The sequence below is a fragment of the Amyelois transitella genome, chromosome 30 (genome assembly GCF_032362555.1).
Source record: "Amyelois transitella isolate CPQ chromosome 30, ilAmyTran1.1, whole genome shotgun sequence".
NCBI lineage: Eukaryota > Metazoa > Arthropoda > Insecta > Lepidoptera > Pyralidae > Amyelois > Amyelois transitella.
Window position 1 is genome coordinate 1808608 of NC_083533.1, and position 21082 is coordinate 1829689.

Sequence of the window (21082 nt, forward strand, 5' to 3'; positions counted from 1 at the left end):
CACACCGATATGGACTGAACAAATGTTTATTCTATAAATTCGGAATCTTATCTAGTAAACTACATCAAATAGTTGATAACGTATAGTACATCTGTGAATTTTAAATCTCTTTGCCATTCCGAGTAACGGATTTTATTGATAAAAATATACCTATGTAACGATGTTTTTACATATCGATGACCTAAGCTAATTAGGTTAAACAATACGTGTTGATATCATATATAAGGAGGTCAAAAGGGAGTCGCGTCGGTCAAATGGGAGTCGCTTCGTGTAAAAGTCTGACTCACCCAATCCAAGGTCCATGGTCAAAGGCATACCCTGGGTTCCTCTTCAGAGAGGTGAGAATTTAACCGGTACTAAAAACCAGGAGGATGATGTACCATACTGTTATTAGGAGTTTTGAGAAGGATATAAAGTACTACCTTTCATCCCAGAAAAATAGTGATCAGTAAATAACCTTGTCTAAACCTTTATTTTAACCAATTCTTATAATTCTTGATAAAGATTAAAAAAACACAAGTACAATGTTATTAGATTTTTTTATTTTGAAAAGTTCTGCATTAAGTAAAGAGTTACAAAAATAGTTGGTTGGCAATCTATTATTTATTAGATATAATTTTCTTTATAAAAATTATTATATTTTTTACTTCCACGATTTATTTATCATCAATTTTTTCGATATCAAATTCTACCTATTACTTTTTACCAATGAAATGAGCAAGTCGCTCAAGTTCTATAGAATTCTAAGTAATTACGTAACAAAACAACTACAGCTTATACAATACAAATATAATACCGGTACTCCACCGGTAGGGTAGGCAGAGACTACATCTATAAATATAATATTAAAAAAAAAACTAAATAACGCTAAGAAAATAGTGGTTTACAGCCATAGTCAAGTAATAAAAATCGCTTTTACGACTAATTACTACAAATCAGTATAAAACCAACCACTTACCCACATAGCCTTGCTTGAGGTGTAAATATTTTCCCAGGGACTCGCTTCTGTGGGAATTCCCGGAAATAAATGTTGTGTTCGACTCACATAATCAGGCTAGTAATAATTATGCTTTACTTACTACGACTGTAAGTAACAGCGATTGTGCCAAATTTCATTAAAATGTGTCGAGTAGTGTTTGAGTTTATTCGTTATAAAAATAAAAAACACAAAAATAAAATATACAAATCTTTCTTCTTTTCTGTCATCATCATTAACAATATAAATATAAATTAAGAACTAATTAAAATAAACTAGACTTAATTACAATATGAATTTTAAAAAATATTAATGAAAATACAAGTTGATTTTTTATTCAATAATAATATTTTGCACAGCATCTTTGGACGATAAAACTGATTGGTTTTCCTTGAAAAAAATATCTATATACTTTGATAAGCTGATCGATTTCTGAATAGCAATTTTTTTTTGTCTTTTGTTGTAATTTTGTTGAAAACCACCTAATTTCGTCGAATCACAGTATACAACGTCAGAAAATAAGTTATAAATTTCGTCTCACTTATATTAAACCTACTTACTTACTACCTAAATATAATATAAAAAAAATATATTACTCTTTCACGCAAAATTGGATTTAACTTTCTATAATTACACACAAAGATTTTAGAAAAAAACACCAACAATACAAATTAACATGAACGAATCCGCGATCGGTCCCTAGTCTATATATAGTTATCATCGGCGGGTGCCCTCTTGTAGAACGCCCGAGACATGGGCGAGGGTCCCCGGAGCCCTATCCACGCGAAGTAGCCCTGCCTCCACATTAGTACCAGAGCCAGCATTATTGGCACCGCTAGTAATACACCTGTAAACAATAGGTTATCTTATAATAAAGGTAAGTATATTGTTAACAGATTATCTACTTATATCCCATCAAAAATATTCCGTAAAAATATATATAAAAATACATAAAAATTGTTAAGTATGTATCATTCATTCATAAAATCACGTTTATACCCCTTGCGGGTTAGACAGAGCTAGCAATCTCGAAAGACTGATAGGTCACGTTCAGCTGTTAAGCTTAATGATAGAATTCAAATAGTGACAGGTTGCTAGCCCATCGCATAAAAGAAGAATCCCTTAATCGCCTTTTACGACATCCATGGAAAAGAGATGAAGCGGTAATTTTTTTATATCGGTGCCAAAAACCACACGGCATAGTATGTATCACCCATAACACTGTTAGCTGAAAGCCATTCAGTCTTCAAGACTATCGCCTAAGAGATAAGAATAAGACGTGAAAAAAAAAATTACCAATGAGAGTTCCAAGCAAAATGGCGCCGTCCTTCTCAGGCCGGTGGCCGTACTTGTCCAAACATCTCATGTCACGATGCACTTCATGAAGATGCTTCATATTGTAACCTCGCATCTCTATAGGTTCCTGACAGCTGTGGAAAAAAAACAGCGTGAATTTGGTCCTGTGAATGTAGCGGGAGCGATGATTATCTCGACCGCCACTAAAGGGAAGATCTTCCGCCAAGCTAGGTGTTATGCCTGGGGAACCACGCGACAGACGATATAAAATAAATAAATAATAAATAAATAAGTATATACCGGACAAATTACACAGATTGAGCTAGCCTCGAAGTAAGTTCGAGACTTGTGTTACGAGATACTAACTCAACGATACTGTATTTTATAATAAATAGGTACCTACTTATGTAGATAAACGTCCAAGACCCAGGCCAATCAGAAAAGTTCTTTTCTCATCACGCCCTCGCCGGGATTCGAACCCGGGACCTCCGGTGTCACAGACAAGCGTACTACCGCTGCGCCACAGAGGCCGTATTGTGTCGGAGGTTGTATTTACCCTCGAATCCGTGGAATCTTTGTTTGCGCGATTTAGACTCCTCGCTGCTATTGGCTGAGCGCTTCAATTTCTTTGCGATAATTGACAGTTGTTGTGTGACATTAGATATTGTGATGTGTAGCGTAGAGATGATGCCATAGTGACAATTTACAGCATGTTTGAATGTGTGCAAGTATCCCGGCAGGTTGAAAGTAGTCTCTGCCTACCCCTCCGGGAGTGAGGCGTGAATTTTATGTAGGTAGGTATGTTAGTAAGATTTAGCGATTCGAAATGTTCCTGATTCTTTAAAAGCAGTAGTAGATATAATAAGACTTAAGTCATAACATATAATCATGTCTATACTCTTTGCAGGGTAGACAGAGCCAACAGTCAGCCACGTTCAGCTGTTATGTTGAAGCCAATAAGTAGCAAAGTAGGTATACTCATACATACATATGGTCACGTCTATATCCCTTGTGGGGTAGACAGAGCCAAGAGTCTTGAAAATACTGATTGGCCACGTTCAGATTCAAATGAATCTCAATTCTATCATTAAGCCACATTTAGTGACAGGTTGCTAGCCCATCGCCTAAAAAAAGAATCCCAAGTTTGTAAGCCTATCACTTAGTCGCCTTTTAAGACATCCATGGGAAAGAGATGGAGTGGTCCTATTCCTTTGTATTAAGTGTTTAAGGCTTCTATAAAAAATAATATACATATAAAAAAGCTGTTACTCACGACATCTCAGCAGTGGCGTTAGGGTGTATGACCTCAATGTAAGTGACCAGGTTGCTGACCATCCACTGGTTGGTGCAGTCACACAGCCAGGGGTTGTCGGAGACGGCGATGTCCTGGAGGTTGTCCCAGCGCGCCAGGAGGCGGGAGTCGATGGAGCTCAAGTTGTTCGATTGGAGGTACAACTGGAAACAAATTGATGAATAACGCCTTTTTAAAATTATTATGTGGTTACCGGCACCTATGAAAAAAAAAAGTATAGGTTCTCCCTCTTTTCCTTTTCCATGGATGTCGTTAAAGGCGACTGAGGGGTAGGCTTATAAACTTGGGATTCTACTTTTAGGTGATTGGCTAGCAAACTATTTGAATCTTAATTCCATCTAGTGTTTTCGAGACTGTTTGGTTTTGTCTTCCCGTAAGCGATGGAGACGTGATTGTATTATGTATCTATGTAAAATTAAACACTTTCACACATAACTGCATATATTCACGTCTGCATCCATTACGGTTTCCACAGAGTCAAGTTTCAAAAAGACTTAAAGGCCTCGCTCACATGTATGGTTTAATCATGGAATTGATATTGAGATTGTGACAGGTTTCTAAAGACCTACATTCCTTAATATACTTGACTTTCCCTTGATTGGCTCTTACAATCCATACGGGAACAGAAGGACCTGGTTCTGTCTACCCATATGTATGAATGTATAAGTATATACAGATTGAGTTAGCCTCGAAGTAAGTTCGAGACTTGTGTTACGAGATACTAACTCAACGAGACTATATTTTATAATAAATACTTATATAGAAAAACATCCCAGACCCAGACCAATCAGAAAAAGTCCATTTCTCATCATGCCCTTTCCGGGATTCGAACCCGGGACCTCCGGTGTCACAGACAAGCGAACTACCGCTGCGCCACAGAGGCCGTCAGTGTTCTTACATAAATAAGACTCACTTACATGAGTCAACTGCGGGTAGACGAACATCTCTCCGATATCGTCCGGCCTCGCCAGCGCTTTGGGGTCAATGTACGAGAGCTTCTCGTTGTAGCTCATGTGTAGCCTCTCCAGGTTCTCCAGACCGGCCAAAGAGCTTATGCCAACGCGGGTCAGCTTAGGCATGTTGCACATATGAAGTTCCATCAGTTTCTTCAGACGGGGGAAGCCACTGGAAAGCGCATAACATACATACATACATAAAGTCACGCCTCTTTCCCGGAGGTGTAGGCAGAGACTACATCTTTCCACTTGCCACGATCTCTGCATACTTCCTTCGCTTCATCCACATTCATAACTCTGTTCATGCAAACTCGGCGGTTTCGGGTACTTTTGACCTGACCAGGACGTCCTTAATTTGGAAAGCGCATAAAAATTATTTTATTATTTATTAGGAGTAAATACTCCGTGCCGTGTGGTTCCCGGCACTAATACAAAAAAGAACAGGACCACTCCATCTCTTTCCCATGGATGTCGTAAAAGGCGACTAAGTCTAGCAACCTACTCAATAATTTTATGCATTCGTTGACATGTCGTCACAGTGACAAATTTGTGTTTTTTGACACAAACAATTTCATAGGTGATTGTTTTAAGACCAATGATAGAATATTTCTATCCAGATACCATAAGAACAAAATTGCTACATTGGTAGCTAGTAATATTAATGTTTGGACGAGTTTACATTGTAAGCGAAATATTAATTATAAGTTGACTACAGAATTGCCAACTCTGTGTGATGGTAACTCTGTTGACTTGACAGTTAATTTAAACTGCACACTCAGACAACGGGAAACCCTCGAGGGTTAAGAATTATCCATCAAAATATACAAGGTCTTCCCGGCAAAGAATTAGAAGTACAACTAGTTTTAGAAGAATTAAATGTGGACATTTTATGTTTGACTGAGCATTGGCTCATGGAGGGGGAGATGATGTTCAGCCTAAACAATTATAATATTGTGAGCTGCTTAAACAGAAAGTCTGCAATTAGAGGTGGGTCTATAATATTTATCAAATGCGGTCTTCGCTGTAAAGAGCGAACAGACATAACCAGACTTTCGGTTGAGCGGTGTGCCGAAGTGACCTGTGCCGAGCTAGATCATCATATAATTGTTTGTGTGTACAGTCCCCCAAACAGTGAATTTAAACAATTTTTAAAAATAATGGATCAAGTGTTACATGTTACCTCAAAATGTAACAAAAAATTAATTATTTGTGGTGATTTTAACATTGACATTTTAGTTAAATCAACTGTTAGTATACAATTTATTAATTTGTTTAAATCTTATAATTTAGAGTATGTTTTTTTCGAACCAACCCGAATAACATCTACATCTGCCAAGTGTCTGGATAATTTTTTTTGCAATAATCTTTTTATACGGAAATCAATTCTTCACAAATTGCCCTCGGATCACACCGGTCAATATGTTACCTTTGAGAAAGAGTCCTTAAACAATTTAAATAATGATAAAATTATGTGTAGACCTCTTTCTTCCAAAAACATAAGAAAATTTAAAATAAACATTGCAAATCAATTAAATACTTTAACATATTCTGGAAATAATCCTAATGAACATTATAACAATTTATTTAATATGATTTCTGCTGAATACTCAAAAAGGTTTAAGCAGAAACAAGTCAATATTCGTAATAGATTACAGTTCAGTGAATGGGCTACATTAGGTATTCACAAGAGTAGGAATAAGTTATATGACTTATATGCCCAGAAACAATACAATTTTGACCCCAGTTTTGTAGAATATGTCAAAAATTATTCAAAATTATTTAAAAAAGTTTGCAGGCAAGCCAAGTCTTTTCACATAAGTAGTAAAATAAACAACGCACCAAATAAAATTAAAGAAACATGGAACATTATTAATAAAGAATCTGGCAAAATCAAAGATAGAGACAGTATTAAACAAATATCATCCGGTAACAAAAGTATTTCTAAAACTCAGGACATAGTAAATGCTTTTGATAATTTCTTTGCAAAAATCCCTGTGGAGCTAACTTCTGACGTTGACTCTTGTCCATTGCGCGCTGAAACCCTACTTAATAATAACACAACTCCCATCAAATCTGTCTTTAAATTTAAATATGTTAACTCTGATAATATATTAAAGGCGTTCAAACAACTTAATTTGAAAAAGTCTGAAGACCATTGGGGTATGTCTGTTAGTATCATAAGTCAAATCATAGATATTATTGCATCTGATCTAGCTTTTATATTTAATGAATGTATTGATGAGGGTATTTTTCCAAATTTAATGAAATGTAGCAAATTAATACCTCTATTCAAAAAAGGGGAGAAAACAGTCCTTGGCAATTATAGACCTATTTCTATATTGCCAGTTTTGAGCAAGGTGTTTGAGAAGATGATGCTTAATCAAATGCAACAATATTTTAAAATCAATAACATTTTCCATTCCCAACAATATGGGTTCACTGCCGGGAAGTCCACCACTGATGCGGGAGTAGCACTTGTTACTCAAATCTATGACGCGTGGGAGAGTTCACAGGATTCAGTTGGAGTCTTTTGCGATCTCTCTAAAGCATTTGATTGCGTTGATCATCAGACACTTTTGCGTAAACTTCGTCAATATGGGTTTGACCACAAATCAACTAAACTAATGGCATCCTATTTGACTGATAGGCTTCAAACTGTAGATATTAATGGAGTAAAGTCAAGCGGATCAAGCGTCTCAATGGGTGTTCCTCAGGGCTCAATTTTAGGACCATTCCTCTTCTTGGTATATGTCAATGACCTGCCTTTTATGGTGGAAAAACAGGCGGGTATAGTGCTGTTTGCCGATGACACTTCTTTAATATTTAAATTAGATCGCCATAGCGAAAATGTAAGTTCGGTTAATAATATACTGTCGGCCATATCTATCTGGTTCTCAACCAACAATCTTCTTTTAAATGCTAATAAGACCCAATGCATTAAATTTACCCTTCCAAACGTAAGGCAGGCCAATACTGACATAATACTGGAAGGCCAGAAATTAGAATTTGTTGAAAATACAAAGTTTTTAGGAATTATAATTGATGCAAAGCTACAGTGGGGTGCTCATATTTCTAAACTATCCAATAGACTTAGCTCTGCCGCTTATGCTGTTAGGAGGATCCGACAATTGACAGATGTAGCTACAGCTAGGCTTGTTTATTTCAGCTATTTTCATAGCTTGTTATCTTATGGTTTACTTTTATGGGGTAGCGCGGCTGATATACAAACTATTTTTATAATTCAGAAAAGGGCCGTTCGCGCAATTTACGGCTTAGGACCAAGAGACTCGTTAAGACAACTCTTTAAGAAAATAAACATACCTACAGTAGCGTCCCAGTACATTTTTGATCTTATAATGTATGTTAGGAAAAATACCTCTTTTTTTCAAAAAGTTAGTGCCACAACTGATAGAAATTTACGTAATAAACATAAATTAGTCATGCCGTTTCATAGGCTTAGCAAAGTCAGTAAATCATTTATGGGGAACTGTATACGATTTTATAATAGGTTGCCGGAGTCTGTTCTTGATATGCCCTACCGAAAATTCAAAGAGTATGTAAAGAAAGTACTTTGTGAGAAGGCTTATTATAGGACTGATGATTACCTTAATGATAAAAACATCTGGCTCGAGCTTGGCACAGGAACCTCGTAATTAATTGTAGTTTAATTTGAACTTAAATCAAAATTTCAGTACACTCTGTACATAAATCTTTTTAAAATTGGCAATCCATAAAATATATATATATGTATATATATATATATATATATATATTTTCTTTTTTCAATATTAAATCTCATAAATATATAAATCTCCCGTGAACAATGTATTCTCCCGTCCACATTATATTCTAAGTATAATTTAATATTGTGAAGTTGACGTTGTTAAAGAAAATGCTGCAGTGCAGTTTGTTACCGCTTCTTCTGCACTGACGCCTTGGAAGCGGCAGTAAACTTAGTTTTTAAGTAATATATTTGACGTCAACCAAGTTGTTAAACCATACGACAATTATTAAGCGATATAATAATATCCTATAATAATGAATAAAAAATTTTGAATTTTGAATTTTTTTTTTGAATTTTCAACCTGTCACTATTTTAATCTCAATTTTCTATCTTTGAGCCAAATAGCTGAACGTGGCCATTCAGTCTTTTCAAGACTGTTAGCTCTGTCTGCCCCGCAAGGGATATAGATGTGATCATATGTATGTATGTAAATACTCAATACTATACGTATGATCCAATACGGGTTAGGTTTACCTGAAAAGGTTGCGGAGGTCAGACGGGAGTCGCTTCGTGTAAAAACCTGACTCACCCAATCCAGGATCCATGGTCAAATGCGTAACCCGGGCGAGGAGCCGAGAGTTGTGAGGATGCAACCGGGACTAAAACTAAAGTCCAGGAGGAAGATGTAATAGATATAAATTACGTGATACTTCATATCACTTAATTATTTAAAAAAGCTGAACAAAACTCACGGGAACTCCTCAGAATTGACGTCCAACTCCTCAATGGGGTTCTGGTTCAAATTCAGATACACCAAGTTCTTGGTCTCGTCCAGTTCCTGGGGGATGGCCGTCAGCTGGTTGTCGCTGATGTCCAGACGCTCCAGGTACCTTGGGGTGTGTAGGAGACGATCCGGGATCTCCTTCATGTTACAGGAACGCATACGGAGGACCTGGGTATTTCAGAGTAATATACAGGGTGACATTTAAAACAACTGCATCCTTTTAAACATAGACTATACCCATGCTTCTGTGCCGTTTGAGCCTATTTTTATTTAAATTAAACGTCATCATTTTCACATTTAAAAAACCCTCAAAAATCACGTCACACGCTTTATTAAAGACCATTTAGTTTGTTCCGCCGCTTCTTCTACACATGCGCTTTGGAAGCGGTAGTAGTTATAATTAGATTTAAGTGATGTGACGTCAATAAGTGATACCTTGTGTCCAATTTTGAAAATAAATCTATTCTATTCTATTATATTACCTTTAACATTGGTAGACTAGAAATGGCAATGAGGGTCACATGATCGACGGTTCCTAGTGGGTTCCCACTCAGGTCCAACTCGGTTAGCTCAGGCATATGCTCGAACAGGTCCTGGTTCAGTGAGTGGAGGTCGTTGTACGCGAGGTTCAGGGTTCGCATCGCTCGGAGCGGCTCGTATTCTTCTGCGGCGTAGCGACCCTGGGGATTTGCGAACATATGTTAGAATAGTCAATCATGGGAATGGCTAATGTATTTTGCATTCTTCTTCAGGGAGATGGCACTAATTGAATCTCAATTCCATTATTAAGCTCTAATTACATGACAATATTCTTCTATTCTACACACGAATACTTAGTAAAATATATTCGTACACAAATTTTGATCCCATATCTTCATTAATTCATTTTATATTTTAACTTGTATTACCGACTTATTGTTATAATAAGTGTTCAGTAGTGTATGTTAAGAAAGAGCAGGATTTTCTGATACAGGCATACTTTGCCTACCTAATAGAAAATCCTAACAATATATAGTGTACACTTTGTAGTTAAAGAAATAAACGTATTTTACATTTTTTTTTCATTATAAAGCCGTCTAGCTGAACGTGGCCTTTCAGTCTTTTGAAGTCTGAGGAGCTATTTTTGTAGCGGGAGCGATGATTCGGCTCGACCGCCACCAAAGGGAAGATCTTCCGCCAGGCTAGGTGTGATGCCTGGGGAACCGCGCGACAGACGATTTTGTGTCGAAGGTTGTATATACTTCTTCGTAAACTTATCTCACTCTTTAAGACTGGTCGGCACAGTATCATAGTTTCTAAACTCCATGTAAGTTAAAGCTTCAGTTTTATGACCTACCTTCTTGGCATTGCTATTTGTGGCATGTGATGGATGTGATCTTATTTCTTAGTCGCCTTTTACGGCATACCTGAGAAGGAATTCCTGCGGGAATGCGAATTATCGGAATTTTTCATATTACGCGTGATCGGAATTGGGCGGCACCTTTGTATTCAATAGTAGAAGTAGAAAAAATAACTACTTACATTACATAAATAGTAATTTCAAATGTATAGTACCTACTTATTAACTAGTATACATACATACAAACATACATAAAATCACGCCTCTTTCCCGGAGGGGTAGGCAAAGACTACCTCTTTCCACTTGCCACGATCTCTGCATATTTCCTTCGCTTCATCCACATTCATAACTCTCTTCATGCAAGCTCGGCGGTTTCGGGTACTTTTGACCTGACCCTTTACCAGGATAACTAGTATAAATGTTAAAATTACTTTCTAACCTCAAAAGCGTGAGGACTAAGCTTCTCATAAGTCAGCTTGTTATGACTCAAGTCCAACACGACCATCTGCTGCAGATCCCTGAAGCTGCTGTATGCTATAAACTCGATATTGCATCGAGACAGGTTCAGCATTTGCACCGGAAGTTCCGCCATAGCTGTCACGTTGACAAACGAGTTGTCACTGAGGTCTACGTGTGTCGGCTTGAGTGGAGCCAATGCTGTGGAAGGAGAGAACATAAGTATAGTCACGTCTTCCTTTCGGGGTAGGCAGAGCCAACAGTCTTGAAAAGACTGGTAGGCCACGTTTAGCTATACGGCTTTATGATCCTATCCCGTTGTTTCGTTTTACGACATCCATGGGAAAGAGAGACTACCTCTTTCCACCTGCCACGATCTCTGCACACTTCTTTCGCTTCATCCACATTCATAACTCTCTGCATGCAAGCTCGGCGGTTTCGGGTACTTTTGAACTTTAATCTCTGCCTACCTCTCTGGGAAAGAAGCGTGATTTTATTTATGTATGTATGTATGGGAAAGACATGGGGTGATGCTTTTCTTAAATGCCGGATAGCACACGACATTATTTCTACGTAGGTATGTAGGAAAACATGCCTTCATAAGCTGTTAAAAAAATATATTTGCTGGATACTCACATGCCCAATCGCTGGATGAGAAAAATGTAGTCAATCCTTGTTCATTGCAGTCAATTTTGGTGTCTTCACACTTGCATTTCCTACATATTCCTGTTTCTTTTATTATTTCATCTGAAGAAGCCGAAAGGGCGACAGCTGCGTCTGAAAATGGAACTATTTTAGTTTCGCTATTCGCTGATAGATGGCGTTATGTGGATAAATTTGTTTCATTTATCTGTTGCAAATTATAACCGCTTTTAAAAAAATGGTTCTGACTAGATGTGATGTGTGTATGTTTGTCTTGCGATTATCTTGCGTTTCGGAGAACCGATTTTGATGCGGTTATCAGGAAAGTGTATGTTGCACTTAGGAGAAGGTAACGTAGAAATTCTCGAGGCGGTTCATTACAAAAGTTATTACTGTAAGTAATCCTTTAAGTTTCTTTTAAATACATTTTTTCTAAAAAATATGTTTCAATCTGCAACGTAAAAATACTATAGATATAATTTGCTTATATGACTACTCACTCGTTTCTTGGCATATAACTTGAGTCATCAGGCAAAGGAAAATGACGTAGGTTCCTGTCTTCCCACCCATTTTCCTGAAAATTCATTTGGAAAATTTTAAATACATATATATATATATATATATATATACATATATATAGAGTCTCACTTTATCCCTTGCGGGGTAGTCAGAGCCAACAGCTTTGAATAAAATATAAAATGAAAGCGATAAATAAATAAACTTAGCAGTATTTATTTTATCGACTTGTAAGAAATAGGCTATCAGTCGATAAAATTTAAAGATTGTCTTTTGTTATCATTCTTGGAATCAACATTTTAACTTTGGTTAGTGACGCGTCTTTTCAAAAAACACATGCATTCTGCATTTTACCAGGGTAGGCATCAGGCAGGTAGACATCTTCCTACGATCCTTACATACTCGTACATATTTTGCTTAACTTAAAAGAAAAATTACATGTTGCAACCAAAAGGGTTTTTTCAGTAAAACCAAGTAGGGAGGAGGCTTTTCCATTCTATTTGTATGGGTGCCGGGAACCACACGGCAATGGTACGGTGCGACACAGTAGTGTCTAAAACACATTATTTACTTTATCTACTCCGTTAGGTATAAACACTGCATACATAGGTACATATAATTCCGTCTATAATATACCTTGCGGGGTAGACAGAGCAAACAGTCTTGAAATGACTGAATGGTCACGTTCAGCTATTTGGCTTAATGATAGAATTGAGATTCAAATAGTGACAGGTTGCTAGCCCATCGCCTTAAAAAAGAATCCCAAGCTTGTAAGCCTATCCCTTAGTCGCCTTTTACGACATCCATGGGAAAGAAAGTGAGTGGTCCTATTCTTTTTTGTGCGACACGGTAGTGTCTAAAAAGACATTATTTACTTTATCTACTCCGTAAGGTATAAACATTATACCTATGTATATAATAGTTAGGTTTAGGACACAGTTAATGGAACCTATGTTTTATATACCTACCGCTTATAATATATACATAATATAGACATTTTATACTGATTATTTTCTCCTCTTTTCTCCTTTTATCTTCTGAAGGAATAACTAACTTTCATAACTATACACCTTTAAACATATAGAATTAAGAATAAAAAAACTGGGAAAACATAACTAATATATTGTCGATAAACACCAATTATTTATAAATTATTTGTACACTAACGGACGCTCTTACGGTGAGGGAAAACATCGTGAGGAAACCAGCACTTTCGGGCAACTAGATGTGTAACCTTGGATCCAATACGGGTCAGGTTTACCTGCAAAGGTTGCGGAGGTCAGACGGGAGTCGCTTCGTGTAAAAACCTGACTCACCCAATCCAGGATCCATGGTCAAAGGCGTACCCCGGGCTCCTCTCCAGAGGGATGAGGATGCAACCGGGACAAAGCCAGGTGGAAGAAGACCTTTTTAAAATCTATAATTTCCTTACCTGTTTTTTAGGGCACAGGCGCATAAAAAACACAGTTCGCAACACAGTCAAAGCAGTACTGACTCATCTTATCAACTGTGCTTATCACGGACTATCCGTTAACACTGATAAGATAAAAGATAAATAGTATTTGTAATTATGGCCTCACACGGTAGGCACTCATACATGTTTATCCTTTATGGGGTTGGCAGAGCCAATAGTCCAAAGACTCAAGACACACGTATCGCATTTATTATCCTTTACGAGGTAGACACAGGTAATAGTTACAGGATTCAAAGACAGCGTTTATCTGAGACTATCACTGAATAATACAGTACCGGTACTAAAGAATGTTGTAGTCGTAAAATGCGACTAAACTTTTAGCTGCTCTCTCTCTTATTAGGTTCTAGGTTATAGAGTTGTAAGATGTGACTCTCACATACATACATACGTATAATTACTCTTAGCCACACCAATTAGTTTTATAGTTGACTTCTTCGATAATATTAGGAAAGTAAAGAAAGTATCCAGAATTATGTGAATCATAACATATATATTCTTATCATAATAATGAAACAATCATTTTGAGAAATTGTAAAGGTTAAAATTATTGAGAATTTAATTTAGTCATCAATGAATGATTAGATTATTTTTTCTTTTGTGTTTTTAATGTACCTAGCTAGACACAGACTTTCTACTATTACGACATTATGAGACAATTATTTTAAAAAGATATCTAACTAATGAAATGGTTTATTCAATATACCTACTTACTTATATCTTAAATCTTTGATACAGGTAATGTTCGGAACACATTTACAAATTTCCACAACGAACTACAACTATTATATAATTTGTGCTTCCCAACATACAAAACAAAATGTAAAGTAGATAAAACTAAGAAACTCAGATGGCTCACGAATGGCATTAAAAAATCATGTGCTAGGAAAAGAACATTACGTATGACATACTACAAACATAACACCAAACATAATAAAATGACATATAGGAATTATAGCAATTTGTTAAAAAAGTGTATATATTTGTCCCAAAAAATCGATAACAATAATTTTATAAAAACAGCAAAAAATATATGTCTAGCAGCATGGAATATTATCAATAAAAAAGGACACAATCACAGTAAAAGAGTAATTAAATGTGTAAAAATTAAAGATAAAAATATTATAAAACCGGAACAAATTTCAAACGAGTTTAACAAACATTTTATTGACTTGACACACGAGAAATATGACGCAAAAGTAAAAGCAGACCTTCGGTTATTAAAAAGAAATGACTCTACCATTTATTTGACACCCAGTGACGAAAACGAAATATATAAAATAATAAAATCCCTTAACAACACCTGTTCGGTTGGGTATGACGAAATATCTACCAAAATTTTAAAAGCCTGTGCCTTAGAGCTCTCCCCACTGATAGCATATTTGATAAATCTATCCCTAGAAAGTGGCATCTTCCCACCTAGCTTTAAACACTCGATCGTAAAGCCCTTACACAAAAATGGTGACGAGGATGACGTGAATAATTACCGGCCTATAACATTAATACCTATTTTATCAAAAATTTGGGAAAACGTCATCCATGCCAGATTAACTTCATTTCTCGAAAAATTTCAAATTATAAGACCTGAACAGCATGGCTTCCGGAGGGGAAGATCTACAACAACTGCTTGCTTTTCCTTTGTAAAGCAAATTGCTAATAATATGGATATTAGAGTCCCAGTAACTTCCGTACAATTTGACATGACACGCGCCTTTGATTTGGTATGTCATGGAACTCTATTAGCGAAACTTGAGCGATATGGTATCAGAGGTAAAGCTCATGATTTAATTGCCGATTACCTTGATGCAAGAACCCAATGTGTAGAGGTTAATAATTTCAATGGCGATTTAGAGTTTAAAGCTTTCCGATCATCAATTGCAACAAATAAAGTAGGTGTACCTCAAGGCAGCGTACTCGGGCCTCTCCTGTTTATTCTCTACATAAATGAGTTGCCAACAATCACATCTTATCCATGTATACTGTTTGCTGATGACCTAACTATTGTTTTTTACAAGAGAGCAGATTGTAGTTATGAGAAAGAAATTAATGACACTATATGCAAAACAGTAAAATGGCTGGAAGATAATAACCTATATGTAAACTTATCTACAACAACTTACTTACAATATATAAATAAGAATGGTAGACCTCAGGACCTGTCCATAGCGTACAATGGCAACCTAATTAAGGAGTGTGTTTCGACAAAGTTTTTGGGCATTATGCTTGACAAACATTTATCGTGGAAAGAGCATGTTGAATACTTAAGCCAAAGATTAAACCGTTTTGTTTACGCTCTATATCGGTTAAGAATTACTTGTGGTCAAGATACAGCACTCCTTGCTTACCACGGTCATGTTTGCTCGGCTCTGCGGTATGGACTAGTCATTTGGAGAAATTCTGTTAGTGTCGATGATGTTTTCTTAATACAGAAAAAATGTCTTAGAGCCTTGTGTGGTGCCAAACCATTAGATAGCTGTAGACCATTATTTAAAAAATTAAAAATATTGACATTGACTTCTATGTATATATTGGACATCTGCATATTTGTAAAGAATAACATACAATTATTTAAAAAAATATCGTATCCTTCTGGACTAAGATACCCAAACCGACTGGCTTTCCAACCTCATACAACGAAATCATTCAAAATGAACAGTTATAACATGGCAATAAGGATATATAACCATTTGTCCGAAAACATAAGGTCACTGCCAATGTCTAAATTTAAAAAACAACTCCTCACTCTACTTATCAATAATTGCTTTTATAATATTAATGAGTTTTTTAGTTTTAAGTTCTGACATATAGCGCCACCAAATATAATTCCAAATAATTTTAATTAATGCTTTTTTATTATTGTAACTATTGACGTAATTTTTATCGTATTTGTAATTTATTTTAATAGACATTATTGACTTCAACATTTGCATGCCAACTATTGGTGCAACACGCTTGCTCGGTTAAACCTAGACATACTTTTGTCCTACTATGTATTTTTAACCGTGTTTGCCTGCAAATAAATAAATTCATTCATTCATTCATTCATTAAAATGTATCTAGGTAACTATTTAGACAATACCTACGGTCCTTATCACTAGCTGAATTACGAATAGCGTAATAGGTGTCTTAGGAAGAACATATACCTACTTAGGTAGCTAGGTATGACTTGTTAGTAGGTATAATAAGTGCTTGAAATACCCTACCTAAATAGGGGTAAAAACCCCTGAAAAACAACAAAATAGGTAGTGACACCATGACATAAATTATATAAGTATTTTTAGTGTTGATTTCACACTCAGAATCAATACTTTATCATCAAATGATAAACTAAAAGCAGATAAGTAGCTATCTGCAAATCTTGTAATTTCTGTTAGTAAATAACTGAAATTGCGAAACTCAACCATATGTCTAATACAATAACGTCGGAATCCCTAAGAACAGTTGTTTTAATGCGACAATTTTACAAAGACCTACTGGCAAACAATGCAATCGTTGATTTCATATAAAAATTTACTTTACAAAGAGGGCGGGAAAGGTCTTCGCAAATTGGCCGTCAGTTCGCGCTAACAAGTCCCAGTGGATTGTAATCCGATCCGCGCGCCATCTAGCGTCGAGTAGGATAATCACTTGTTAATTGACGTGATCGCATGCCGACGACAAAACGCGGGAAAAGTTCGCCCGCCATTTTTATCGTAATTATTTTATAATTACTCTTTTGGGATTTGATGTGTAGCATAAGAAATGATTATGGAATAGATGTATAAAGTTTATAAACAACCTCGTCACAATTATCCTAATGATATTGTTTACGCAGCAATAACTGTTTTATTTTTATGAGAAACTTTCATGAAAATTAATACTATTCTACCTATATTTTATAATACCTATGGTCTGATTTGAATCTGATTAATATAATAAAATTGTTACTAACAATTCCAGTGAAAATTTAATATTTATTATATTTAATATATTTTGCTGAGAGGAAGCCTTTTTGATATTCACAAAAACGGACAAACTGTAAAATCCTGTTACATAATGTAGTATAGTTAAGTTTGTGATATCAAATAAAATATTTTTCTTTCTTTCTTTTTTTCTTTCTATTTATTTCAGAATCTCCTTAAAAACTATAATATTTAACATGTCTAGCGTATTTTGACTACTTATGTATATGATGTTAAAAGTATTAGGGCATTTTGTAAAAGGTCATATCCCTTGACAGTCTTTAACCTTTATTAAGTCGTTAGAAGGGACATTCTGAACATAACGCGATGATGAAATTCACTTCTAGACACACACACACACACACAGACAGTTTTTATCTCTTTCGGGATACATACATAAACTCACGTCTCTTTCCCGGAGGGGTGGGCAGAGACTACATCTTTCCACTTGTCACGATCCCTGCATACTTCTTTCGCTTCATCCACATTCATAACTCTCTTCATGCCAGCTTCTAGGTTTCAGGTACTCTTGACCTGATCTTTTTGCCAGAACGTTTCTTATGGGGACAGATCCAACACTTACCTATAACTTACAATAAGACTTGAAGACCACGAATAGCTAAAAAAGCAGCCGACTCACACTTAGTTTTTTCTTAGCTTGCATACTAGCCTGGAACTTAGTAGTTGACTGATCTTGTGGATTTGGTTTCCCTATGAAACGGTCAAGGAGGGAAGGCGGTAGAATTCGAACCTGTGATAACACGTTTTTTATTCGGACACACCTTTCGACCACTGACGCTCTAAATACCGAAAATTAACTGAGATTTTATCAAATAATTAAGTTCAATAGTGTCACTAATCCTATAAACCTAAATGCTACCTCTACTACATAAATTACGCTCCCTAAACCGGTTATAACTGGATCAAAGCGATCCATTCTGGTTGTAATAACTCCAAATCACGGCTCACACTTGACATTTACGCCGAATCATTCAAAATTAAACCATAAAGCAAAGAGAGAAAGTCTAAAATAAAATAGAAAGGTTAAAAGTTAAAATTATGTCTATATTCGGCTTTAATGCAATAAAAATATGGTCGAAATGACGGGAAAATGTTATCAAAGAAAGCTAAATTAAGTTATTTAGTTGAAGTTATTGATTTTCGACCTTAGGGTTGCGATGTAGGGTGGGAATTTGATTGGTGGGGGGCGCTGGTGTATTGACAATAGGGTGCCCAATTGTTAGGTATTAGGGCGAGACAACTCTTTTAATTTATTGTCAAAAGGAGAGTTATTGAAGTGATTTCATTAGAATGGACGATGTTATACAATGTGGAGTACTGACTAGCTTGCCGTACTTATTTCTGGCTATATTTCTTCTTTGTAAGCAACTACTACTTTTTATCCCGGAGTTCAGCGAGATTGATTCCACGCCGACGAAGTAGCGGGCGGCTAGTGTACAATATATCTACGCATCTTCCAGCACCACATTATGAATGGATCTATTTTGAATTCCTATCCGCACACACACAGAATTAATGCCTCTTTTTAACCGACTTCGAAAAGAAGTAGGTGTTGGGCCGAAGTTAGTATTAAGCAAAATAATAAGTAGCAACCTGTCACTATTTCAATCAAATAGCTGAACGTGGCCATTAAGTTTTTTCAAGACTGTTGGCTCTGTCTACCCCGCAATTGATATAGACGTGACCATATGTATGTATGTAATAATTAGGGATTATCAATCTTTAAAACTTAAAAGTCAATTTCCTTACTAAATGGGAATGTTCCGCTTTCACAGTTAAACCACTGGACCGATTCGAATGAAATTAGGGTTTGGTATATAATTGACATAACGATTTTTATTTTTATTTTTTATTTTTTTATATTGAAACACCCACTATTTCTTTCAAAAATCAACCCCTAAAATACTTTATTTTGGGAATTTATTTTCACTTTTTAGTATAGTGCCTAAGAAACTCAGGTCGGGTATTATCTTTTGTTAAAAAAATTACATTTTTTAAATTGTCTTGGTTAGCTAATGCATAATCCGTGTTCACCTTTCACTCCCAGTAGGCGGCCCGATGTCTTTTTTGCGATACCTTTGACGTTTTACTATACCTACTATAAACGGATTATTATCTGTGATAAAAGCTATTAGGCAGTCTGCCGTGTTATTAGTTTAGATTAATTTTAAATTTGATTAGAAAAACATGTGTGCTATATGAACAATTTTCATATCACTATATATATAACCTTTAAGATTTCTATCAAAAGAAAGGGACAATGAAAGTGCCGTGTGGTTCCCGGCACCAATAGAAAAAACAATAGGACCACTCCATCTTTTTCCCTTTGCCAATGTCGTAAAAGGCGACTAAGGGATAGGCGTATAAACTTGGGATTCCTCTTTTAGGTGATGGGTTAGCAACCTTTCACTATATAAATCTCAATTCTGTCATGAAGCCAAACAGCTGAACGTGGCCTTTCAGTCAACTCCTAGTCGCCTTTTACGCCATCCAAGGGAAAGAGATAGAGTGGTCCTATTCTTTAGATAAACTTAATTCTTTTTCCCTTAAAATAATAAAGTTTGTGAATATGTCAGGATGTCAGTATGGATGTTTGTAACTCTTTCATGCAAAAACTACTGAACCGATTACGATGAAATTTGGTAATGTAGGTAGCTGAAGCCGGGATAAAAAATAGCCTAGATGTTTTTCCCAGAATAACATATAGGCTACTTTTTATCCTTTACTTTTCCCTTTTACTTTTTATTTTTTTTTTAGTTCCCGCTGGATTGATTGTTATGTTATGATCGGATACGCGGACGAAGTCGCGGGCGGGCTCTAGTTATTTCATAAATACATCGACACCCACGACAGTTAAAAGGTCGCTTACCTTTTAACTCAATTTGAACGAACCATGCGCAGCTATAATAAAATTCTCACTCGCTGTCCGACCGTGTGTCCCAGGAACACCCTAAACTTGTATTGTTGATGTTATTATTTGTGAAAGCTATGACGGCCTCTGTGGCGCAGCGGTAGTACGCTTGTCTGAGACACCGGAGGTCCCGGGTTCGAATCCCGGCCAGGGCGTGATGAGAAAAGAACTTTTTCTGCTTGGCCTGGGTCTTGAATGTTTATCTATATAAGTATGTATTATAAAATATAGTATAGTTGAGTTAGTATCTCGTAACACAAGTCTCGAACTTACTTCGAGGCTAACTCAATATGTGTAATTTGTCCCGTATATTTATTTATTTACAAGGCGTGTACCTAATTGTCTATTTTATCGATCATGGGAGTCGGAAAAAGATTTTGTGTGTTTAAAATTTGTACTTCCCGTCTTTGGTCTCGGTAACATGTTCTCCTCGTTGGAGAAGAGCCCTACGATCATGATACTGGCTTGGGTAAGTCAGGTTTTTATACGAAGCGACTCCCAAAATGACCTCAACATTTTTTGCAGTGGAACCTTACCCCGTATCTGATCATGATTGCACATACATTGTCTGAATGGGCAGGTTTCCTCACGATTATCTCCGACACCGTAAGAAAATCGGTTAGTATTCAAACTAATGTACGTAACTTCGAAAAATAGTCATTGGAACATGGCCGGCGTGGGATTGTACCTGTTCCGTTTCGGGTACCACGCAATTTAACCGGGCACCTTACGGATTC

At 36.2% G+C, this 21082-nt stretch overlaps 1 protein-coding gene across 1 annotated transcript; it reads right to left on the reverse strand.

Moving 5' to 3' along the window:
* Positions 1-520: 520 nt before the first annotated feature.
* On the reverse strand, positions 521-13580 carry LOC106142095 (leucine-rich repeat neuronal protein 3). Its single transcript, XM_060953034.1, has 10 exons — positions 13434-13580; positions 11986-12059; positions 11480-11620; positions 10827-11044; positions 9531-9728; positions 9017-9216; positions 4502-4709; positions 3546-3727; positions 2273-2406; positions 521-1823 (listed from the first exon to the last, which is right to left on the reverse strand). Exons 2-10 carry the CDS (start codon positions 12053-12055, stop codon positions 1681-1683), a joined length of 1494 nt encoding a protein of 497 aa, XP_060809017.1. The 5' UTR covers positions 12056-12059; positions 13434-13580; the 3' UTR covers positions 521-1680.
* Positions 13581-21082: the final 7502 nt, after the last annotated feature.

What these genes read in the sequence shown, in the direction of transcription:
- LOC106142095 (XM_060953034.1), bottom strand. Translation starts at nt 12,055, where the DNA reads ATGGGTGGGAAGACAGGAACCTACGTCATTTTCCTTTGCCTGATGACT. An exon ending in TTAGTCCTCACGCTTTTGAG is followed by an intron (nt 9,729 to 10,826) that starts GTTAGAAAGTAA and finishes GCAAATCCCCAG; the next exon opens with GGTCGCTACGCCGCAGAAGA. An exon ending in GTCAATTCTGAGGAGTTCCC is followed by an intron (nt 4,710 to 9,016) that starts GTGAGTTTTGTT and finishes TGCGCTTTCCAG; the next exon opens with TGGCTTCCCCCGTCTGAAGA.